This window comes from Gouania willdenowi, chromosome 8, assembly GCF_900634775.1.
Source record: "Gouania willdenowi chromosome 8, fGouWil2.1, whole genome shotgun sequence".
Classification (NCBI taxonomy): domain Eukaryota; kingdom Metazoa; phylum Chordata; class Actinopteri; order Blenniiformes; family Gobiesocidae; genus Gouania; species Gouania willdenowi.
The window spans coordinates 17,629,769-17,655,644 of record NC_041051.1 but is presented as its reverse complement, the minus strand read 5'-3'; the positions used below and the strand labels follow the sequence as shown (position 1 = coordinate 17,655,644).

Below are 25,876 nucleotides of genomic sequence, written 5' to 3'. Positions count from 1 at the left end.
TGTTTTGTAAAGCCCATTGTTTTGTTAATAACCTGCATGGAAGTCATTCAGTCTTATCTAATCAATAACACCTGATGAGAATAATCCAGCTTATTCAGACTGTGATCATCTTACATTTGGGTTCGTCTAATAACAGATGAATTTCCATCCCGACGCAGTTACAGTAAAGCTGCCTTCCAGCTATACTGTAACACTTCATATCAGCTTCAGTGTGTCGTGGATAATCAAAAAGTCATTCTGAAATGATAAGGGCGAGGATGAAATGGGAACACCGCGATGCATGTTGGCACTTTGTCAGTATTAGAGGGCGATCAGAAAGTACTGCATATCTCAGCCAGAAAAAGGCCTGTAGGAAGCTGGGATGAGGTCCAGAGAGGGAGAGGGAGAGAAAGAGATAGACTAGAGACCGACAGGCGCAGTAGGCTACATGCTGACTCTGCATTTGATCAGTTGAGGTTTTGCAGTTGTGATGCTTTTTTTTTTTCTTTTTCTCTAGGCTTTGGTTTGTCTTGTTAGTGACTCCTAGGATGTGTTTGATAAATTATTTACTTCCTCCCTTTTTGTGATGATAGTCCCTCATCAGATCCTCCACGGCTCCTTCCCTTTGCTCTGGAAAGCAAGAGTTTTCTTTATCCCCCCAATTATTGTCAGAGTAACGTTTGAACTCAACTTCTGAAGCACATCCTACATTCACACATGCGCCTTTTTTTCTCTCTCTGTTTTGGCATTTGCTCTCTTGTTTCTGTGCTTTTCCAACAATCCTCTTACTTTTACATTTTTATCTCGCTCTCTCCCTCACATGTCTCGGTGAATCCCTCTTTGATTATTCAGGTCCTCTGGCGACCACTCAAGTGACTACAACTCTTTCAGCGAGGCCATTCACCTCCAGTGCCAGCCCGTCCACCGCCCGCCCTGTAGCTCCCACCTCTCGTCCAATTGGCTCCATCAACAAGCATCCTGATCTTCGGCCGATTACTGCCACTGTTCCGGTCACTCGCCATCCGCCTCAACCTCCACGTGGCCCAGAGTTACAAGTGTGTGAGGCCAGGCTGGTCCGCGGTGTGGCCTGGCCCACCACACAGCGAGGGGAGACCGTAGACCGCCCGTGTCCTAAAGGATCTCTAGGTAAGAACGTCTCTGTGTATGTATTTTTAGCTACGTCTGCATTTTTTTTTAGATCAAATGAACAATCCCTGCGTGTTCTTCCTTGGTGTTTGCTGTTTCGAGGTGCCTGTGTTTGTGCACACACACTTTTTGAGACCACTGAACCTATGATGTTTTCAATAGTGGGCTCAGTCCCAGAGGGCTCACAGATGAAAGCTCATCTTACACAAATGAAGGGCTCATCTCCCACAGAAACAGAGCTGATTGAAAATGGTGAATACTAAAATGAAAGACCAGATAACACTGGCTTCACTCCGCTTCGTTTTGTCTGCCACAGCTCCCAGCATCTAGCATCAAAACAACTCCCTCTAGTCAGAAAAAAAGCCCTCCCTCCCTTTTTCCTCTCCAATTCCTTTCACTGTTTCTTTATGTCCCTGTTGTGTTAAATTAGCAGCTGCTCTAATTGCCTCATTTTGGCAGAGCTCTCAAACCTAATCTGTGGTCGATGGAGGAGAGTACAGAGAAAAGTGGAAGAGTGAAGATTAAACTCAGTGAAAAAGCGGGGTAATGAAATGCACCGCTACGTGTGCTCTGATCCTTTAGTGACCATGAAACTTTGCTGCACTGTCTTTGCTGTCACTCCTTCTGCATTTTCCAACTCTCTCTCTCTCTCTCTCTCTCTCTCTCTCTCTCATTCTGTTTTCAACAACCTTTTTCTTTGTTCCGTCTTCACGTTTTTACTGCCTTGTCTTAGTGGGTGGTTGTTTGTGTTTCCAGCAAGCCGACAGACTGCTCTCCGGCTTTATCCTCACATGTTGTCCTCTCTCTGAACCCTCAACAGAAAAAAAAAAAAGTGCCGAAAATGAGATTAGGTGTAAGGCGCTTCGCCTTTAGGTTTGTTTTTTTGACAGTAAGGGATCATTCACAGTATTTTCGGTGTACGTGACCATGTTTAGAGTACATCTTATGCTGTTTGTGAGGATTTACAGTATAAACGCCTGTTCTGCTGGCTCTATTATTTTTCTTTTCCAATAACCTTCACTTTCCTAATGCCCACATAGTGTTTTTTTTTTTTTTTACCATTTCACTTTAGGCCCATTTTCAATGACATTATCGTCAATGTCCTCTGTGAATAATACTTTGCCCATTTTAATTTCAAAGCCCATTTAATGTCATTTCTCAAACAATAATCACCTTTTGTTGCTGGTCTGCTATCCTCCTCCTCTCACCTCTGTTTTCCTCCAGGCATCGCTTCGTTTCAGTGCTTGGCTGAGCAGATAGTGTGGAATCCACGAGGTCCTGACCTGAGTAACTGCACTTCCCCATGGGTCAACCAGGTAGCCCAGAAGGTGAGACCCCAATCCTCAGACCCTGACCATGGGTCTGTCCTTTAAGTCTCCTTGCTGTCCACCTCCATGTGCATTACCATATCTCAACGGTGTTAAAAAATACAGGTGCACAGGCTTCGATCACAAGGCATGTCTTTTTAAAGGTCCAGTGTTATGCTATATTTCACCCAACTCCAACTGTTCAACATATATTTGAGCGTGTTCTCTCAAACCCACCTGTTTTCTGAAATTTTAATCCCCTGAAAAGTCACTTTCAGACCACTACTAAAAACAGGCTGTTTTTTGAGCCTTCATGCATACTGCATGCGTTGGTAGGCGTAAACACACATGCTGCTTCAGCGTGTGTGTGTTTATCACAGCAGCAGGAGAGTAAATCATTAACAGTCTTTCTTCTCCTCCTTACCTCTTCTGACCACAGAATTAGTTAATTTAAGACAATGGTCCATTGTTTTGGTAAATGGACTTGATTTACTGTATGTAGTGCTTATATGCCTACACTAAAGTAGTCCCAAAGTGCTTTGCAATATCAATTCATTCACCCATTCACACACCAATGGGACTGAGCTGCCATGCAAGGCACTGGTCAACTACTGGGAGCAACTTAGGGCTTAGTGTCTTGCCCAAGGACACTTCGACGCATAGACAGGTTTAGACTGGGATCAAACCCTCTACCTTTCGATCAGAGCCACGGTCGCCCTGTCTAACCGCTGCGTCGCATTGGGTCATAAATACGTCAGATCGTCCCATGAAGGCGATACAAGGTGGAGTAACGTCTACTAAAAGTGAAACTGATTGTGAGCGCTCTTCGGTTTATCTACAGTATATACTGGATTATCTATGTACTGAACGTAAAGATATTTACTGTGATATTACCTGCAATATCAACCTGCCTTTGCTATGTTTGTTTTACCTGTGAGGTAGTTTGAGAGGGAGGAGCTCACATTCTTATGTAGGGTAGGATAAGCTAGGATTGTCAGGAGGAGGAGTTTCCCCGTTATGACAGATTAGTGGGGAAAAATCCAACTCGACCATTTGGAGCTGACTTTTTACAAAATGTGGAATAACTTTTTCAACTTTGGCCCTCTGAATGAGGCTAAAGGAATGTATATCACTGCAACCAGACCATTATGAAGAGATTTTTCACAATACTACTCCTTTAATATTTATTTAACTTTTTAACAACTATACTTATGGAACAAAATTATTATGAAAAGCAGTGGTCTGGACCAGCTAAGACTTTTACCATTGATTGGATGTCGCTGTTATCACGATTTGGTCAACCAATAATTCACTTTGCCTAAAGCTGTTTGGTTTTTCGTCAACTGATCCATTCCAAACCATGTGAACGGACTATCACCAGACTTTGGAGTTCACTGAAAATCTATGATTTTGCAGCCTTTTTCAATTTTTTGCTGAATACATTGTTACAAAGCCATGCACGTCCTCAAGCTTTCCTCCAGCTTTCTGTTATGCATGCGTGCATCTGAAAATAGCATCAAAGTGAAAATAGCATCGTTGGAGGCATCCATTATTCTTTCTGCTTTTGGCAAAAGCAATTACAATTGCTAGGTGTGTTACTCAGGATGTGAAATGCAAAGCAGCATCCATAAGAGATAACGCAATCTTAATGATGCGCTCTATGAGGTGTGTCTACATTTGCAATGTTCTAAATTTGTTTATGATATAAAAAGAAGTTACTAAAAAAGTGGAACACAATGCACGGCTTCTTGTGATTGCAGCATGCATGCAAATAGTGTTGCAATACCAACAGCTTTAGCGTGATTTAACTAATAAAGACAAATCTTATTTTATGTTTTTGCCTTGTTGCTGTGTGTATGTAAATAAGGATATGCATTATTGTTTGCATGTGCAGATAAAGAGTGGAGAGAATGCCGCGAACATTGCTGGTGAGCTGGTGAACCACACACGGGGTCGGATCCAAGCTGGCGACGTTAGCTCTTCCGTCCGATTGATTGAACAGCTTTTGGATATACTGGATGCTCAGCTTCAGTCCCTGAGGCCTGGAAATAAAGAGTCAGCTGGAAGAAACTACAATAAGGTAGAAGGAAGTGTGAACGAGCAGACAGATGCACACACATTCTCTCATCGCAAATTTGTTTCAAGCATTAAGAAAGAGCAGCGAGGTTAATGTGAATGTAACCCCTCAGTGCACACGCAGGGACCAGAAAGCTTGTTTTGTTTTTTTTTTACACCCCAATTTTTAATATCAGGCTTTTTTTTTCTTCATTTCAGTTCCAGAAACGAGAGAAGACCTGTCGGGCGTACATTCAGGTAGCGTTGCTCTACTATCTGCCTGCTTTACCTACAGCTGCACCGCTCTGTGATATGGAATAAATGAAGTGATAGAAATCCTTGATTAGACTGTCACTTCTACTAGCACAATACCTAATTCTGGTGTGTGGAATACAACTGTCAATTGATCCAAAGACGTGTTATTGCAAATTTAAATACAAATATATTGTGCTATAAAATGCTATTAAACCTTTTTAACATTTGTGCTAAGAACAGCCATTCATGTCAGTATGTGGCAGTAGGGAGAACAATAAAATGCAATTGTGTATAGATCGTATAAAAGTGTATGGCAGGGTTGGGGTCAATTATAGTTGTAACCACGTAATTGATAATTAATTACATGTATGGCATAATTGCAATTGTAATTGTCATTTCAAAAAATTGCTGAATTGTGATTGAGTTCAGATAATTGACTTTGTAATTGTAAATGTCTATAAATATTCAATTGTAATTTAACACAAAACTGGGGAACCGTGTTACAGTTCTATGTACAGTTCTACACATATGTAGTTAACAATTATTAAAGTATGTTTCATATCAAGCTTTCCCACATTATACCATTCAAAAGCATTTTAAATCTATGGGTATACTGACAGAAAAAAGGCTCAGGCACCCACGCCAAAAATATTAAAACCTATATTTTCATTGATTAGGAAGCCTAATGAGGTAACCAATAGATAGGAAAGAAAGTAGCGATAGATATATGTTTTGTAATGTATTTTACAGCTGATTTAGCTATCATAAGAGATGCTAACAGAAAGCTAACACTGTGATTAATTGTAATTGCACTTTGGTAATTGATTACATAATTGTAATTGACTTTCTGAGGATAAGAAAAATGTAATTTAATTGTAATTGGAGAAAATTCTGCTCACTGTAATTGTAATCGAAATGTAATTGAACATGGATAATTGAAAACGTAATTGTAACTGAGTAATGTAATTGACCCCAACCCTGGTGTATGGTTATGATCAGACTGCAAGCCAACACTGCCCAAATCTGATTATTTTGGCCCACATGTGATCTGTATCTGATCTGTTAAAGACAAATCTGACCCTGGCCACGTTTATGTGCCCCTAAATCCCATTCATATCTGATATTTTGCAATGCGACTGCCGTCTGAATGGTCAGGTCACATTTATCCCACCTTTACATCTTTGAAATGTGAGAATTGTCAGAATTCTGCCTCCTAAGAGGAGAACAAGGAAAAAACAGCCATGACTGAGGACGGAGTGGAAAGAGCACAGCGGAAGCAGAGCACGGTCTTGGAATTAATTCATGTTTGCAGAGATGAGACGCCTCCATATTTACTTCTGTAAACACAGCGCGTGCTCGCATGGTCACGTATTACCTCAGGACCGCGTTTGTGTATGCGGGTAACTTTTCAGTTCATACTCTAAACTGATAGAAGCCTCATTTCATTTGTAATATGAACAAGCACACACATACAAAAGAGAATTTAAAAAAAAAAAAAAAACTGACCTGCTTTTGGAATGTAGACTTTCTAATGCATGCAATGGGCCTTTGATCACAAATGCTTTAATTTGCACTGTTACTTTGCTGCTTCAGTCTTTTTAGACATCAGAATTGTTTTAAATTTAATCTGGTTTAATTTAGAAACACCTCTCCCTTTCATAATGTCTTGCTCCCTGCTCAAAAAAGTACAATTAGATTGGATTTGTTTTTCATCCTTTTTAGCATCTTTGCAAAGTTGACAATAGAAGATAGTCAATATAAGGATTTAACTAGTGATGTAGTGTTCGCAAAATGTTTTTTTTGATGGCTGCACTGGGATGAAGCTCAAATATGTACTTTTGGCTGTGGATTCACCACGTTGCACAATATGGTACAATATACGTATGTCGCTCGAGGAACAAAAAGCAATTTCTCTGTTATATGAAAGGCAACAGTTTGTGTTGCTATAGTCTTCTGTGCTTTCTCAATATTTGTGCAATATCGTAGGTTCTGAGACGCCTGTAATCCAATATCATGAAAAGGGCTTGTGTATGCTTCTCTCTAATGATGAAATACAGCACTCTGCAGCATACAGTCTTTTATGTGTCTTGACCTATCTGCAGTATTCTGTAATATGACCTCATATCTTCTGATCTCAGCTAGAGAAAGATGAATTTAATGCCTGCTGTGGTGTACGTAACGTGACTATTATTCTCTGTATGGTTCCTACAAGGTAGGTTGCTGATCTGAAGATTAACCAAAAAAAAAAAAAAAGTGTCCTTTTCTTTTATAAAAGGATGGTATGCACTCGGATGCTGAATTCATTTTCTTAACGACAATCGTCTTTTTTCCGCTCAGCAGTCAATCCTTCATTTTGAAAGGTCTGTGCAAGAGAATTACATGATTCATCAAGCAGGCTACTCCAATAAATTGGATTGCTGATACAACCATCACAATTGCCATTAAGTGAATTGTAAGTGTGAAATAGAAAGGTATTTTATCTGGCGTACAGCACTGAAATAAACGCAGTGCAGGAGGAAAGCAGTATTTATAGGAAAACGTGATTTAGTATTCAGCTTCACGTTCAAATGACACACAAGGAAAAACACCAAGAAATTTCCACCACTATCTGGAGGTTCCCAACGGCCTCATTATCAGCTGATGGAATCTTCTAAGAAATGGGAATGAACCTCGAGAAAAACTGCTAACGAACCAGTGTCTAATGATTAGTGGATACAACATCCAAGATAGGGTTTTTTTTAAAAATGTTCCTAAATGACACAAAGCCAATATGCAATAGTCATTACTTTCCAATTTTGCCTGTGATACATTTTGCGCCTCTTTGTATTGTTGAGTACAAAATTAAGTAGTTACTAGAAAAACAGGTTTACTTCATTATTACCTGGCTATTATCTCAGATTACATTACAGACATCTCATTTTCATGTCTAATCGTGTAAAGCAGAAGTTGTAGTAAGTGGGACGTTTACCTGCTGAACAAAAGACTTTAACGCATGCACCGATATTAACGCCTTAATCTAAGTGGCCTTTGTGTAGTTTAAACTGTGGGTAGCAAATATATCAGATTTATATTCCATTCAGGAATCATTTAAAAAATAATGATCTTGCTTTGTTTTTATGCTAGTTCCTGTTGTGCTGGTTGAGGCAGTCCTAAGCTAACACGTAGCATTGCAATGATGAAGGCTGTTTTTAAGTGTGAACCCAGACCAAAGACAGAACAGTCGCAGTGCAGTGGTTTGCCTCGCTGGCCTTCAGACGGAGGGATATGACTGAGGATTTTCAATTTGACGAAACATTGCACTTTGTTTTGTTGAATTTTTTTGGACCAAACAATGAAAGAGACTCACGTTCACAGAGGGAATGACAGACACCAGGTTTGATTTGAGTAGGAATGTTGGATGTGAACTTTTTGCCGATATTGCCCAGCTATCAACTAATTAGGGCTGTCAATCGATTAAAAAGATTAACTCATTAATTGCACAATTTTCTGTAATTAATTGGGATTATCGCATTTTTCTACTTAAGACCAAAGCTTGCAATTAGGCTTTACAACGATCTGATTGACTATATCGGATCGGCCGATATTTTGCATTTTATGCAATTAATGTGATCGGCTGTAATGTCTTAATTCGCCGATCTGATCAATGACGTCATTATCGTGATGAAACTTTCTGTAGATGCTACCATTGCATTGTTTTATCCGTCTCATTTACACCGTCTCATTTTGCTTTACGCTTCACTCGCATTTGTGCACAAAGGTGAAAACCTATGCGCAAATGGCAAAAGTGGAGCGGCTGAGTGCCGGTCGTCTTCCCCAGTCTACTAGTGCAGCAGAGTCTGAATATGTGCATCCCCCCTGGGTAGAGTCAGGACTGCGCCCGCTAGAAGCGAAATTCTCAACAGCTTCAAAAAACTCCAAAAATGCTCGGATCTACTCAAATCAGGTGTCAGCGGAAAGGTCTGGTCCTCCCGAGGCTGCAGAAGTTTGGTGTTTTCCTGCACCAGGGGTAACCTTAGAGGAGTATGAGCAAAAGGGAGCAACTTTGATACTGCTTTCTCCCGTTGGCTTGAGTTTACCCATGGTGCAGGAAAACACCAAATTGCTGCGGCCTCCTGCGGGCACAATTCGGCCTCTAGCCTAAAACAAACCACATATTCGGACTCGGGGGAATGAAACACGTCCGCTGGTGCTACATTTTTTTACAAAATAAGCAACTTTTTTGCACCACGATTGAGTGTTTCGCCTCTAGTGGGCGCAGTTCTAACTCTGCCCGAGAGGGAATATATGTACACATATGTGCAGCTCTCTCGGGTAGAGTCAGAACTATGCCAGCTAGAGGCGAAACACACACAATCGCGGTGCAAAAAAACTGCTCATTTCATGTAATATGTTGCAGCAGGATCGGGTTCATGATGACTCTATTACGTAACGAGGTTATGATTTCTGGCTCGCCCATTAAATCCTGAACACAGGAATGTGAAACACAAACAGTTTGTGAAGCCTCGCTCCACAATTACATTATAAATGGTTGAATGGCTTTTTACATGTTTTAAGGAATACATTTATGACCTATTTAATGTGTTTAAAAGAAAATAACGGAATTTGCTTTACACAGGCTTTAATGCGATGCCCTTTTGGATGTATTCCACAAATAAAGATAATCTGTGCAAAATAGGAATAATTATTTAACTTCAGTAATTTAGAAAAAGTGCCATATTTGTTTTTTATAAGTTGTCTCCAATAAAAGACACATTGATTTCTCAATATGGGTAGAAAAAAACTATATCAGTGTTACATTTTATGCCTAATATCGGCTGATAATATCACTCATCTCTAGATTTGAGCTGTAGGAGGACAGATGTGTATCACTGGCTTTGTTAGCGCTAATGACGGACACTGTGATACTCTCATTAATACTTCCTGATGCAACGAGAGACCAAACTGTATATTTGGGTTTGTGTATTTTGTTGAGCGTTCATTTGAAAGCTGTGAGACTGGGAACACGTAGACTATTATCAACATTGACACTAACCCTGTAATTCCTGCCCTAGGCGGTGGTGCAGACAGTGGACAACCTGCTTCGCCCTGAGGCTCTGGAGTCATGGCAGGACATGAACAGCACAGAGCAGGCTCACACTGCCACCATGCTCCTGGATGTCCTGGAAAAAGGAGCTTTCCTGTTGGCGAACAACATGTATGGAAATCGCTTCACTGACCGAGCACCCAGCATAGGTGGGTAACACCCTGTCCTATACGTTGCTGTTCCCTTAGGCCAGGGGTCACCAACACGGTGCCCGCATGGACCATGTGAGGGGCCCCCAGGAGCTCTAGTCACCTGTGAGCTCCATCTAAAATTTGATTTACTTTCTAGGATTCAAACTCACAAAGATAAATACATATAACAGATGTACTTAATTACAGTTAAATACTGCTGAGAATTATTGTTATTACATTAACCATCTTGAAATGTTTATTTTCACTAAAACATTGTGACAAATGTTTTTAAGTGTAGCAGATCCGGTGTATGGTCAGTGGTATGATATAATATATATAAAATATATATTTTTTAAAACACAAGGTGGAATTTTAATAAAATATGATGAAAATGAAACAAGTGCGTAAATTAGAAGAAATAAAGTGTTTCATGTTGAAACCTCAACATTTCCTGCCTTTATTTTTTCTTTTCAGGAAATTTACTTTGATCTCCTTCCTGACATGTTTTGACTGTCAACTGCCAGTCTTCTTCAGAGGCATCTGCTGATTGCTTTGATGTGAAAAACAGTTGTCTGAATAAATGTAACCGTAACATATTATTTAACATGAAGACAAGAATAACTTGCTGGAATTATTTTGTACCATTTGAAGCTACTGCTAGCCTTACTCTGATTAAAGTGAAACTGCGAAAATGTAGTATTTAAAAAGTGCTTTTCTAACTGGTCGCCCCTCAGACTATGCAGTTCCAATGAAGTACAGTAGTTCACAGTTTCAGAAAGGTTGGTGACCCTTGCCTTAAATCCGAATCATGTTTTATTATAAGTTTGTTGTCTTCATCAGATCTTGAGGTGCACGTTGTAAACACGGAGATGGACCTGCAGGATCTGTCCTTCCCACAGAACTACCCTAGTGACAGCAGCATCCAACTTTCAGCCTCTACCATCAAACACTACAGTCGCAACGGTCAGCAGCCACTCCCCCCCCCCCGCCTCAGACACAAACACAGCACTGAAATATTATCACTCTGTCCTCCAACCCACTCTGATGTGTTGTCATTTACATTTTCATGCAAGCTTAAAACAATCTGCATGTAGTTGCCTCAGTTATTAGTTCATAATAATAGGCTAATCAGATTAAGAAAAGCGCTGAGACTATTTCTTTTCTTGATGGTTTCTTAACAGCAGTCTTAATAGAATCGCTGGGGAGGCGTGTAGATTACAATCGGCCCCAGCCTGACAGAGCAATCTCAGCACTCTCTCTCCTTCCCACTGCACTTTCCGTCTCTCCACCATCTTATCCCCCCTCACCCATCTCACTCGTTCAACCCCCCCCCCACACACACACCCCCACCCCCACCCCACCCATCCACTCTGTCATCCCTTTCTCCATCGCCTCCCTCCACAGCCTGCTCATCGCAACCCTTTTTCTGTTTTCTGTCTCCTCCGCTCGGCTCTGCAGTGGGAACGAGATTAGAATGATTGAAACAAACGCACATGAAATATTCATATGGAATAATAAGAGATCTGTGAATGCTTGAGGGATGAATGTACCATTGCCCTCCACATTAAATCCCGCTCTTCTCCACCAGTAAAAATGAAACGGTCCTTACCATCATTCTAACCTTCACTAACTCTCTCTCTCTCGCTCTCTGTGTGTCTCCTGCTCACTCACCCCGTCACTCCTATCTCTCTCTGTGAGACATTACCATTCCTCCATCACTTTTTCCTCCTGCTATATATTTACCTTTTTTTTTATTATTTGTATTCCTCTCTTAATGTATCATCACCTTCTTTAACTGTCATTCTTCCTAATGTGTATGTGGTTCTCTGTGTTGTGCAGGACAAGTCAAGGTGGTCTTTATTCTCTACAAGAATCTAGGAGCCTTTTTATCCACAGAGAATGCCACTGTGAAGATGGAAATGGAGGGATTACGGCACGATAAAAAACACCTGGTGGTCAACTCCAATGTAATTGCTGCATCTATTAACAAAGAGTCCAGCAGAGTGTTTCTCACTCAACCCGTGGTGTTCACGCTCAAACATCTCTGGGTAAAATCTCATTTTTCGACACCTTTTTTTCCTTGATGGAGTTTTGTTGTCTTTATCTTCACCTCTTTGTTTGTTTCCTCTGGAGTCGGATAATTATCACACCCCGAACTGTTCCTTTTGGAATTACTCCGAGCGCTCCATGACGGGCCAGTGGTCGTCACAGGGCTGCAGACTGCTGGACACCAACAGCACACACACCACCTGCTCCTGCAGCCACCTCACCAACTTCGCCGTGCTCATGGCTCAGCACGAGCCTGATGTGAGTAGACCCCAGGACAGTTACACTGATTTATGCACACGCGTTTCTCAGTCACACATGCGCGCACACACAATAATGTTACCTATCAAAGCTGACAAGTTCTTTGTTTGAAATGTTCTCTTTACCTTTTTTTTTTCACTCAGACTTTCAGAGAAACGCAGGCTCATAAATTCATGCACTGCCACTCCCAGCTGACAGTCCGGAACTTAAATGTCTTTTTTTTCCTCCTTAATAATTGTCTTTTGTTTTTTCACTTTTACTCTTTGCATATATTTACAAATATCAAATAAGGCAATTTGGCTTTCTTTGTCCTGTCCTCTTTTTAAAAAAAAAAAAAAATCTATTCTGATGTTTTAAACGACTTATGGAAACGATAAAAAACATTGATCATCTGACCACATATTTAGGAGGAAGGCGTTATTTCATGAAGTCCGCGAAGGTACGAACCACATGGGTAAAGTGGTTTGACATTTATTTCCAATAATAGCATTTTTCACTCTTGAAAGTTAATTTAGTCGATCATAACTTTCATGAAAATTGTGTTTAGACCAAAATAGATCATTTTAAATGTGTTTTATACATGAATTGTGGTATCTATGAGCTACAGCATGAGGTAATAAACCTAACATATAAGTGCACCATTTTAGCTGTGGGGACTAATAAAGTCAGAATGGTAGCTCTGGAGTACCCCGCACCTATGGTCAACGTATCACATGCACGGGGTAAGTTGTGTCACGAGACAAATTTTTTTGGACAATGCAATATTTTCCAAACAGTTTACCCTCTGGTTTGGTTTATTGGTCAGTCAGAGCATACACAGTCTACACTCTGGTCAGAAACTTTAGATTATGTTTAGCCCCCCCACCCCATTTCACGTCTATATTGCAACAGTTTAAACTTAACCTATAGAAGTGATTGAAAGATGGTCAGACTTGTGATCATTAGCAAAAAAAAAAAAAGGTTAATCAGGGTATTATTAAAAATGTAAGAAGGTCATTTAAAAAAAAAAAAAAAAAAACTGTAAAAAATTGTAATTGCAATTGTAAATACTGTAAATATTGCATTGAATGTTTGTTGAGGTGATCCTTTTGCCAGTGTTTTATCTGTTTTTTATTTTGTGAATGAACTCTTACTGTAAGTATGAATGCTCATTGTCCACTGTATAAACCTAATGTCACTTTGCCTCTGCCCAGGGACTATAGATGAAAATTAGCTTGTAGCTATCGCTGGTCTGTGCAACACATTTGTTGTTCAATGTCCCTGTCAAATAAATAAAAATATTACAAAATACAATATTATTTGATAATCAAAGCAAAAATAATACACACACGCACATACATACATTCTCTTGATACTGACAGAGAATAATATTTCAGGAAGAGAGAAAATAAAAATAAAATACACTTTACTATTCCCTTTTATACACTCATTCTGTTTGTTTGAAGGGATGCACAACATCCTGAAATTATGCAGATATATTACTTGATATGGGGATCCTAATATGAAAAATGGCTCATCTTATCCCACTCTACCCTATTAATTATTTTAATGTTGTCTAATTCTGCTGTTTGTTTCTGTGTCCATCTTTTCTTTTTCACCGCCCTCCCCTTTTTGTCTGATTATGTCGAACACCAGGGGCAGATGCACGAACTGATCCTATTTGTGATCACATGGGTGGGGATTGTCATCTCCCTGGTGTGTCTAGCCATCTGCATCTCCACTTTCTGCTTCCTGCGAGGTCTGCAGACGGACCGCAACACAATCCACAAGAACCTCTGCATCAACCTCTTCATAGCTGAGCTGCTCTTTCTCATCGGCATTGACAAGACGGAATACCACGTGAGTTAGATGTCAAGAAAAACCACGTTGACGTTCGGGAATGATGGATTTTGCTTCTTATATCCACTACTAAGGAGTGCAGTGACTCCTTTTTTTTTTTTTTTTTTGCACTGCAATTTCTCCTTTAAATTTTGAATAATATCCCCCTTAATCAAAGTGAAATACTGTACATGTTAAGGTTCAGGGTTGAGTGCTCTTTAACATTAAAGTGACAGTTACTACAAAACGCAACTGAGTTTTTAATGTTTTAATTGAAGCACTGGGAATCTAAGATTAGGCAGCATCTCATTATGGGAACTCTATAAAACGTTTAGTGCACCACCTAATGAATTACGACTTAATATTACACAGGAAGCCAGTCAGTGAGGGGGCAGCTTATCATTTTCTCTCTGTCAGCGTTACCTGATAGTGACTGTATTCTGTCTTCTGCTGTTTTTCATTCAGTAAAACCATTTCAACAGTTTCTCCTCCTTCATCTTTAATATTTCCATCTCTTCTTCTCTTCCTCCCTCCCTCCCTCCCTCCCTCCCTGGCTGCTGCCCCCTCAGATTGCCTGTCCCATCTTTGCTGGCCTTCTGCATTTCTTCTTCTTGGCTGCCTTCTCCTGGATGTGTCTGGAGGGTGTGCAACTGTATCTCATGCTGGTGGAAGTCTTTGAGAGCGAGTACTCCCGCAAAAAGTACTACTACCTGTGCGGCTACTGCTTCCCTGCACTGGTGGTGGGCATCTCTGCAGCCGTAGACTACAGGAGCTATGGGACCAAGAAAGCGTACGTGTGAAAGACAGGACCTTCCCTCAGCTAACACTGTAATACACAGCTCTGTGTGCACGGCTTCCCACAGTTTAGGCTTTACACTTAACCAAACCCTGATGATTAGCCTTCATAAGATAGTCCGCTGAAACGTGGTAAAAGCGTGTGCACGCCTGCCAATGTGTGTGTGTGTGTGCGTGTGTGCGTGTGCGTGTTTGTTCATCGCTAGCTTAGTTGCATTGGTTTCTAACTATCTCTTCTCTCTGTGCCACTCCAGATGCTGGCTGCGAGTGGATAACTACTTCATCTGGAGCTTTATTGGACCCGTTTCATTTGTTATTATGGTATTAGCTTCACTGTCAGACAAAATTTATTTTCATCCTCATTCTGATATCACACAGTCATAATGTATTTTAACAGTGTGCTTCGTTCCCGAGGATATTACAATGCAAAGTCTGTCTTTTTTTTAGTAGTTGACGCATTTAGTTTTTATTTTTTTATCCTGTGTCCTCAGCTCAACCTCCTTTTCCTCATGATCACTTTAAACAAGATGATACGCAACTCTTCAGCGCTCAAACCTGACTCCACACGCCTGGATAACATTAAGTATGACTTTTATTGTGCAAAATGTTACAATTTGTTAACACTTTACATTAAGGGTCACTTACAGCAGCCCACACGGAGGCTGCTGCGCGTACATGAAACACACATGCACTACAGAGTTCTAGTGTAACAATTACAAATCAATCATAATGTAAATCAAGCAGCAATAATTAGCTTTCAAGCAGAAAAGTTGCTAATTCCATCTTCTACTCCTCTACACCATACACTGTAAAAAAAAACACAGCGATACAGCCCCGGGAAAGGGGCGGGGCCTGTGAGCAACAGCTGTCAGACAGTCCATCAAACACAACCCTGTCTCTGATTGGTTCTTTTTGCTCTGTCGCGATGCATTCTGGCAATCTGCCAAAGGCTGCAGGAGCAGCAGGGGGGACTCAAGTACTAGTTTGACGTAAAGCTGTTCTTACATAGTGACAGCTTTAGCAAATATGACAAAGAGTCACTTTGATAAGAGTTGCAGACTGCAGCTTTAATTAATTGCTGATTAATGCATTAACTAGTATGTTAGTTAATACATTACAACGATTATTATAAAATTATTACAGTTAGTTAGTTAGTTAATTAGTGTTTGATAATGCCTTAACTAGTGTTAATTAAGGGACCCTTATTGTAAAGTGTTACCAACAATTGAACAATAAAATAAATATAGGGATTAATTTGCAATGCATTGTTTCTTTTCATTTGCTGTCGTTAGGTCATGGGCCCTTGGGGCTATCGCTCTTCTGTTCCTGCTTGGGATGACATGGGCATTTGGCCTTCTCTTTATTAATGAAAACACCGTCATCATGGCGTATCTCTTCACCACCTTCAATGCCTTCCAAGGCATGTTCATCTTCATCTTCCACTGTGCGCTGCAGAAAAAGGTAACACGACATGACGAGCAACTCAAGACTTGTTTTTGCTTGGTTTTTTTCAGAGGTGTGAAGAGTACTCAAGTAGAAGTACTTGTTACTTGAAAGTAAAAAGTAGTTCATTTAAATAGTACACAAAGTAAAAGTTACTAGTTTCTTTCACCCCCCCATCCCCCCCATGTTTATTTTTGGTAATAAATCTTGCCATGGTTCCATCGCACACAGTAAACATCTCATGTATAAACTTTAAAAGGAAGAGACCAAATATTGCACGATTGGAACTGAATTTATTTTCCACAAAGGCATCTGTATTAAATCAAAGGGTTGTCAAAATAATAAATATTTAAATATAATAACACCAATTAATTGAATCAACATTCCATGCTTTTTTGGTGCGGTGCATTACGTTTAATCTGATTGGTCGGCTATGATGTGATGCATTTGATTGTTGTCTGGTCATTTCATTTTTTTGTAGTTTCACAATGTCTGTTGATCATTTTAAAACAAAAAATAATAATTAACTCAGTAATGGTTGGTTGTAGAAATGTTATGAATTACTTTACTTCTTTTAAAATGTACTTAAGTACAAGTAAAATGACTGATTTAGAAATATACTCATACCCATTAAAGCAACTCAATTACAGTAATGTGAGTACTTGTAGAATCCGTTACTATCACCTCTGTTGTTTTTTTTTGCATCATTTGCACATGTGAACATTTGTATGTAATGATGTATTTTAATGTACACTACACTTACTGCTGTGGAAACAATTGTCCCTTTGTGTTTGTTTACGCCTATGTTTTGTTTTTTCTCTCCACAGGTCCATAAGGAGTACAGTAAATGTCTGCGTCACTCCTACTGCTGCAGCCGCACGTCCACCACTAGCTCCCACGGTTCCCTGAAGAACTCGGGTCTCCGTGCCAACAACCGTTACTACAGCGGCAGCCAAGCTCGCCATGCAGCAGCCCACAGACAGGTGCGTACACCACACATGAACACACACTATCATTTACACAGCAATCAAACTACCTTACCTGGCTTATTGCTCAGAAAGCTGGGGTAATACATATATAGATCCATCAATGAAATTACAGAAGAGATCATTAAGAATAATAGATAATGTGGAATTCCAGGCACCGACTAATAAACTGTTTAGGAAATCTAGAACAATAAAACTTATGGATAAAGTAAGGTTAAAAGTGTTTGAGATTTTATTCAGAGGAAGAAATAAAGAAAAACATTTTGGTATTATATGACCTGTTAAACTAAGAGAAGGAATTTATATTTTTTGAACAAAGTAAATTTAGAACAAATGTTCAAATGTTTACGGTGTTAAAGATTGGAATGATCTTGAGGATCATCTTAAGGTAATGTTCAAAAAATGTTTTAAAAACTAAATGTTTTGCATCTAAACATAAGTTGATGAATACTGCTGTTATTGAGTTGTTTCTATAGTTTTTTATATATATATATATATATATATATATAATGCTGTTTTGGGGATGGGCTTCAATAAGCAGTTACTGCTTCAGCCCATTCCCTTTTTGGTTGTTAAAAAGAATGTTTATTATTTGTTTTGCATTGTTTATGTTTGAATACAGCCAAGAACAAATAAATATCAATCAAAATCCATACAAAACTATGGCAACGTTTTAAAGCTTTTAACAAGGTTTTTTTTTTAATTTGATTTATTTAATTCATTAATTTAAAATTGTTTTGATAATAGTGAATTAGTTTGGTAACTATGTCACCAACGTATCAAATACCTCACTGCTATATGAGCAGATCTGGGAGGTTTTAATGGCTGACCAATAAACGTGGCTCACACATTATTTTGCTGAGCATCTGAATTTACTGCCTTGCTTTCAGCCCACAGTAGTGAAACATGAGCTTTACTGTTAAAATGTATGATGTGTTTAACAGATGATTCTGTTAAATGTTTATATTCCTGTTGGTACCAGTTAGTGACAGCGCTGTTTCACAAGGTAGATGACTCATTTATAAAGCTATCCGAGGACTGTAGATATAGACGCTGTGCAGGCGAACATGATTGTATACACTGACAAAATAAACAGAAGCACCAAGTGTTACACAAACACAGACACTTCTCCTTCACAATCAACAAACGACCTTTCCACAGTGTAATAAGAATAATAATCCTATCGGTTACTGCAATCATGTCGAACACAGCTCGGGCTTATTAGCTGTTCTGTTAATAACATGACAAAAGCCACGTGGCTCCTCACCCAATACATCAGCCCCTTTGTCTGCCGCGTTTCTCTATTATTCTTCGCGGATCAAAGCGGGGCCCACACTTTTCATTACAGCTGCCTCGCCGAGTTACAAAGTCACCCCGACATATTTTCTATTTTTGAACTTTGTTGTGTTTGTGCTGCCGCTTACTGTGGCTGCTCCTTCTTCCAGAGTCGCATCCGCAGGATGTGGAACGACACGGTTCGAAAGCAGACGGAATCTTCTTTCATGGCAGGAGATATCAACAGCACCCCGACGCTCAACCGTGGTGAGGCTTCCATTACAGCCTTTAAGTATAAGGATGCTGTACGTTTTGGTGTTGGTTGGTGACAATGAGTAAAGCAAAAACACAAAGGGAAGGGATACCAGTTAAAAAAAAAGCACTTCTTAAATACCAAATGTTCACTGTTTCACTTTAATTAGAATCTAAGATAATAAGGAAAACCAGCAGTAACTTAAAAAGGTGGGAAATGTTGAGGTTTTCAACATGAAACACTTTATTTCTCCTAATTTATGCATTTGTTTCAACTTCATTCCATTTCATAGAAAATCATCATCTTCCTATTTTACGAGCTACTAACAAACAACCTCACTCAGGCCAGACAGCGGACGATCAAACTTAAAAAAACAAACCAAAGAAAAACCAAACAAACAACACCCTGGGATTTTCAGATGCACTACATGCATCCGATTCAAACACATTAATATCAAGGTAAAATTACATTTCTATTTCCGTCCTATAACTGAGGAATTGGTCCCATATCTCCTTAACCAGGTCCTCCTTCCCTGTCACTCTATAAATGAACCGCTCAAAACTTGCCATTGTGCTTAACACCTCTATCCATTCATTAAAGCAGGACAAATTGCTTGATTTCCAGCGCTGTAATAATATTCTTCATCCTGTTACCTAACAAACAACTTTTAACTAATCGTATAACATGTGACATTTGTAAAATGTAACAATTATGTCACATTTTGCAAAAATTCGCCTTGCGTTTTTAAAGATACATCTTATATATATATATATATATATATATCATATGATATTATAATATACAACAACCCATACACCAAATCTGCATCACTTAAAAACATTTGTCACAACATTTCGGTGAAAATTAACATTTAAAGATTGTTAGTTAATATTTGACTTTACTAAGTATTAACGACATCTCTCATCTGTATTTATCTTTGTGAGATTGAAGTTTGAATCCTGGAAAAATCATCGATGACTGGTATTCCTGAGGGCCCCTCACATGGTCCATGCGTGCTACCTGATGCCCACGGGCACCATGTTGGTGACCCCCGGCCTAGAGGCTAATGAGCAAAGTCAGAAACATGATTCAGTAGCAGTGACTCAATAGTATAATGGTGGGAATTTTTTTGTAATATAATAAATTACATGTCATAAAGAATTGTAGCAATGTGTGTAATGTTTTCCATAACAGACAGTTTTTTTTTACTTTGTAACTGTACTTAAGTAGGTTTTTTTTTTGGTATCTGTACTTTACTTTAGTATTTGACTTTGTACTTTTACTCCAAATATCTATACTTTCTACTCCTTACATTAAAAAAATGCTACTGTTACTTTTACGACCTTCGAAGATGACGTCACGACATAAAAAGGCACAAACTAACAACTATGATGCCGGAGGAGAAGCTTGAAACATTTTCTTCACTAATGTATAAATCTATAATGAGAGCTAAATTCTCCAGGTGTTCATAAAGGTTAGCAGATTTATTTCCATGTACCAGTTTTATTTTAAACATTTCTTAAAAATGTTAAACTCAAAGCAGCTCTGGGTTTAATTGAGCATTTGCACTTTTTTTTTTTTTCTTGAAACATTTTATTTACAAATTGAATTTATTATGAGTGCTAAAGTGCTAAATTCTCCAGATGTTCAAAGGAAACAGATTTAACTTGTTTCCATGTACCAGTATTCTACACATTCTTAAAAAAACAAAAAAAAAACATGGAATTTTCTGGTTTAAAAAAACCAGACTTATGATATAAGGGACATTTGTTTTACTTTTTACTTTTACTTTTACTCAAATATGGGAGCAACTTCAATACTTTTACTTTTACCAGAGTCATTTTTATTCAAGTAGCTCTACTTGAAGACTAGTACTTTTACCACCTCTGGTATCCATATATCTGAAAGCTGAAAAAGGCTCCAGAATCATAAACAATGTGACAGTAACACCTCCATATGCTCTCCCAAAGGATCAGTCACATCTATATTACATCCATATATGTCCTGTCTACTGTAGGGATGCATGGTTTCCTCTCTAAACTCCACCCAGCACAAGTAATCATTTAACGCCTGAAGGCATAAAAACGTGCCGTCAGTCATTGTTTCTGCCTCAGTGGCTGTTGGTTCACCGTCGCCGCATTCGGAGACGATCAAGGCAAGGCAGGATCAAGTTTGGGTTTAAAGTGGTGTCGAACGTGACGAAGAGGCTGTTGCTAATTCAGCCGTCACTCTCTATGCTAATTTCTACCATTTTGTTTTTAATGAACTGATTAGCGTGTGCGCGAACAGGGGGTAATTATTCTAATTGAGGAGAGTGACAGGAGTAAGGAAGGTGGTTAGGAAGAGGTGTGTTGGAAGGATAAGTAAGAGATGTGTTTGTGTGTGTGTGTGTGTGTGTGGATCATAGCAAAGTGCACTGTCAACATGCAAACAATTGTGCGGTGAAGCTTCTGTTGTCTGTGCTTCTGAGAGAAGTTTGGCAGAAAGTGAAAGACGTGCAGGAGCGCAGAAGGGAGGAGGAAGAGAAGAGATACGCTTCCATGGCGGAGTAATTAAAAAAGCTCCAATGTGGAGAAGAGAAGCTGCGTCGTTATCAGGCATCTCAGATCCCTTTGATTCTCCCTCTTCACTTCTTCATAAAGCTGTATCTCTTCCTGGTAGTCGTAATCTGTCCACAGGAAGAAAAAAAAACCTGTACACACTCCCACACACTGCCTCCCATGATTCCTTTTGTCCTACTTTTCCTTCATATAAAGCTGTTTTTTCTTAATTTTGTGCGTAGAGTTCCTATGAGGAAGGCTCAAACAGCTAATCCAAACTAATTTGCTGCTGTTTGAACATTTTCTGGTGTGAGGAACTGAGAAATTGTGTTTGAATCATAACTGCTTTTAAAAGCCAGGGTTTGTTTGGTGTGCTGGAAAGATGGACAGAGATGGAGTTTAAAAAGAGGGGAAAAAGCGGTGTGTTTATGTGCATATTTTACTTTTTTCAAAATCCCCTGCTTTATTGTGTGTGATGAACAGCGAGCCGGGGACCCGAAGGTTGCACTTTGCCTCGGACGGCGCTCTGTCATGCTGTCCTATTTTTAATTTCATGCCATTTCCGAGTTGCCTGGGGCTGCAGCCATACATGGGCATTATACAACATTCACAGTGTGCCATTTCTTTGAATTATATTTGTCTTGTTGTGGCATTCACATTTGACTGTGAAATTAAGTGTGTTTCAATGGCTGCACCCTATGACTGCATAATGGCATGCATTACTGTTCTCGCACATCTGACTACATTGTCAGAAACCAGAGGGAAGAATGAATTGGAGTGCTCTGAACACTGCCTTTTCCCGTCAATTGTGTTTTTACTGAAAGGTTACAATCAGGAGGCATAAACATTGTGGAGAACACCGAAACGTCTCGGCATAACAAAAAATAACCCCATTCGATATACAATAAATATTGTAAATATTATGATTCCAGGTGCTATTAGAGGCAGGAAATGTGATGGGAAAATGCTGCACCTATTGTGTTCTGTTGCTTACTTTGCATATAAACTTCAGACAAAATCATGATTGTGTTCATATGTTTTAGGTACGATGGGAAACCACCTCCTGACGAACCCGATGCTACAGACTCGCACTGGTAGCTCACCCTACAACACTCTGCTGGCTGAAAGCTTCACCCCTCCCTCCCCGGGGGTCTTCAACTCCACTGGTAAGCTTCTCCTCACAAACATTTCAATCAGTGTGTGCAGTCTTCCCCATCAGTGTATGCAGCATGCGCTCGGCTTGCTGTGCTTCCTGTCACTTACTCTGTCCGTAGTTTGACATGGGATGTGCACATTTACCGCCACGGTGTGTGTGTGTGTGTGCGCATGTTTGTGTGTGCGTGTGCATGCATTTTTTTTTTTTCGGAGTCAGGAGTATGTACCGTAGCTGTCATAGGAAACAGCAGACCGAGCAGAGCACAGCAATGCCTACAGCCCAACTAGCCATCTGGACAGATCTTCATGAAAGGACTCATACATTTATGAGAGTTCGGTCACAGCTGTGACTGCCAGAACTCCTCAGAGCAGGGTTTTCTCTTTTAAGGCAGGAAAAAATGTTTGTCGTTTCAAATCATGACAGCCGTAAAAAGATATCAGGCAGCTCGGTGTCCGGGGACGGTCCATCTGTATGTAGGTTTGTGTCTGTGTGCATTCACTTTTCTTTGTTTGCATGTCCTTCCTTCCATTTCTCTTTAAATGCTCCGACAGCTGTTTGTTCACATCTTTATGCTCTGTCCACTCTATGGATGCCTGTGCTCCAGAATTAGGCATGCGTCGGTTATTGTCATTGCTAATATTTGCTCATTGTGTGGGAACCATGGTGGCATGTGCTTGCTTGCTTGCTTGCTGGCACGATATAACAGGCTCAAAATCTGAAGGCTGAAATTTAAAGCTTGGTTTCTGTTAAATATTTCAAAGCCTCTATGTGCAATAAGTCAAGCTTGATGGCCACAGGCCGAGCAGTCGAGTCATTTTTAGATGAGAGTGGTGGTGGAGGGCTGGGAGAAATGCTTCATTAGAATGTCTAATTACCCACTCAACCACCAAAGAAGAACGTTGATTAAAGTCGTACTATGCATTAAATTTTAAAAACATACAGTACATGCAACATGCTCACCTTTTTTTTTAGCTGTGCCGTGATGCAAATTTAGAACAAACAAGATCACTGGTGTGAAGAGAAAAAATGCATAAAATTAGCAGCACTGCTTCTGTACAGGGTTTTGTATAAATCATGAATGCATCCAGGTATGGCTAATGGTCGGAAATTAATATCTTAAATGCCGCCATGGATGTAGAAAGAAAATGTCTCCGAAGGTTTAGTTAAGTTACGTTATTTGACAGCACAGAATGCAGCGTGGAGCAAAAAACAAGCCGCAAATGTCATCTTCGTTCTCTTTATGCAACTTTCCTTTGAACATTCATGGTAGCTATTAAACTCTTCCAGTACCCATGCAGGCGGCGACCTATTTCTTGGAACCGTGCTAGGTTTAGATCAGTTAAAGTGGCAAAAGAGTGACTGCATCTAGACCTGTCAATAGGCAGATGAATGTAGATCCTTTAAGCATAAATCATCTCAGAGGGCACACGAGTGGTTGCCAGTCTGCAGGAACATCTTTTATTCACATTTCTCCCCCTTCCCATTTTGCAGCATTTTCTGTGCTTTTACTCTTCAAATTGACTTTATTTATGCATCAGAGTACTCTTCACAGTTCTAGTAGAGGATGAAATCAATGTTTTTGTCTCTGTAGTGACTGACAGAAAGAGTAGAAATGAGAAAAGTTGATCTTACAGTATATACTTTAAAATTGCTTCGTGTTGCAATAGTAGGATATTCTGTTTTAAATCGGGTTGAATTTTTTCTGTATCATTATTGATTACATTACAGTTGGGAAATTATTTCTTAGAATTTGTGGAAGGTCTGAAATGATATTTTGGGATGTTGCTCCCAAAGCAGGACCAGTTCTATCTGTCTGTATCTTGGTTTGTATTGTTGTTATTTTACTCTTTAACTTTCTCCCTCTGGTAATCATTTGCAAATAACGCATTGTTTTCTCATCAGGAAGGGTCTTATAATCACTCCTGTCTTTATTTATCCTTTTCGTTTGCCTTTCTCTGTATTGGACAGGAACCTTCCGTGACCCAAGTAAGCGCAATAACATCTTACATTATTTTAAAACTCATGCTTCCTTATAATATATTGAAACCTATCGGCTTGTGTTTGAATGCAGAGAGCACACATTCGAAAGCCAGGGATCCCTGTGGGATGGAAACACTGCCCTTGAATGGTAACTTCAACAACAGCTATTCCCTGCGTGGTGTCCCAGCAGGTGGAGGCAGCTGTGACTTCCTCGGTGGTGTGAGCGGGGACAGTCCTCCTCCCATCTTTAATCCCCGCAGCTCAGAGACCATTGGGGGAGTAGATGGAAACACCCGCCGAAACCTGACTGATGCTGCAGCGTTTGAGAAAATGATCATCTCTGAACTTGTGCACAACAACTTGAGAGGTGGAAGTGCAGACATGGGGGAGCGAGCGTATGGCAGTATGGCCAGAGGATGTCCTCACGGTGTGGAACGAGGGACAGCAGTCACCAACCAAGACTCGTCCATTAGCTTGGACGATGACGAGGACTTTCTTCAAGACGAACGACAGCACACGCCACAGGATGTAGAGCTGCTCTATAAAGCTCTGGAGGAGCCACTGTTGTTGCAGCGTGCTCAATCAGTTCTGTACCAGAGCGACCCAGAGGAGTCAGAGAGCTACACGGCTGACCTCACAGAGAGCCTAGGCCACAGTGGAAACAGCTGCCAGAGTGCTGGTGGCCAGGGAGACAACAGAGCACCTGATTCTCCAGCCCACGACTCCCTGTACACCAGCATCACCAACCTGCGAGACTCACCCTATCCTGACAGCAGTCCCGAGCCCCTCGAGGTGGTGCCTCGTTCTGCTCAGCCTCCTGAGGAGCTGTACTATGGCTCTGGGAGGCCGGCCGTTGGCTCTCGTGGGGCCCCAATGCAGACCTTCTATCAGGTCACGCCCCGGAGGCCGAGTGGTGAGGGACACCAGGCTCAGGACGCTGCTCACACCGAAGGAGATGGACAGATGCAGCTGGTCACCAGCCTGTGACTGGAGCCACAAGGAGGAAGTTGAGGACTTACATGATGGACCAAAGCCTCCTCCTAGTCTGCCTTGCTCTTGTTTCTCTACACTTTCTGCTTGTTTAGTTGCCTTTCTTTCTCCTAAATTACATTGATCAACTTTGAGGTAAAGGAAAGACTTTCTGAGGGCAGTCTTGGCTGAGTCTGCAGAAGCAATTTTGATGTTGAAGTCTTCCCTGTCAAAGGGAGATGAAGGATGACTGCTGTTCTGCAGTGTTCATTGGCTCTGTGTAACTCTAGTCATCTCCGGTTGCTTTGGTACCCTAAGGCCAAGTCCAGCACTCTGAATGTACCAGTCTACCCCTTTACCTGTGAGAAACTTTTCAAAACACAAAAACTTTGTTACAT

The 25,876-nt window shown here is 40.3% G+C and overlaps 1 protein-coding gene across 5 annotated transcripts in view; it reads left to right on the top strand.

Annotated features, from left to right (window-relative positions):
- Positions 1–25,876, top strand: part of adgrl1a (adhesion G protein-coupled receptor L1a) — a 111,819-nt gene extending 85,943 nt beyond the window's left edge. For 2 of the 5 annotated variants that reach the window (XM_028454885.1, XM_028454883.1), the window contains 18 exons: positions 832–1,125; positions 2,350–2,453; positions 4,327–4,512; positions 4,707–4,745; positions 9,794–9,974; positions 10,797–10,919; positions 11,796–12,004; positions 12,087–12,263; positions 13,899–14,102; positions 14,651–14,871; positions 15,131–15,197; positions 15,368–15,459; positions 16,169–16,337; positions 17,147–17,302; positions 18,751–18,847; positions 22,417–22,539; positions 24,498–24,515; positions 24,601–25,876. In XM_028454885.1, the coding sequence (XP_028310686.1) occupies positions 832–1,125; positions 2,350–2,453; positions 4,327–4,512; positions 4,707–4,745; positions 9,794–9,974; positions 10,797–10,919; positions 11,796–12,004; positions 12,087–12,263; positions 13,899–14,102; positions 14,651–14,871; positions 15,131–15,197; positions 15,368–15,459; positions 16,169–16,337; positions 17,147–17,302; positions 18,751–18,847; positions 22,417–22,539; positions 24,498–24,515; positions 24,601–25,496 (3,356 nt within the window). In that variant the 3' untranslated portion in view covers positions 25,497–25,876. Of the gene's footprint in view, positions 1–831; positions 1,126–2,349; positions 2,454–4,326; positions 4,513–4,706; positions 4,746–9,793; positions 9,975–10,796; positions 10,920–11,795; positions 12,005–12,086; positions 12,264–13,898; positions 14,103–14,650; positions 14,872–15,130; positions 15,198–15,367; positions 15,460–16,168; positions 16,338–17,146; positions 17,303–18,750; positions 18,848–22,416; positions 22,540–24,431; positions 24,516–24,600 lie in introns of all 5 variants that reach the window. The other 3 variants (XM_028454884.1, XM_028454886.1, XR_003674621.1) reach the window with 2 other exon arrangements.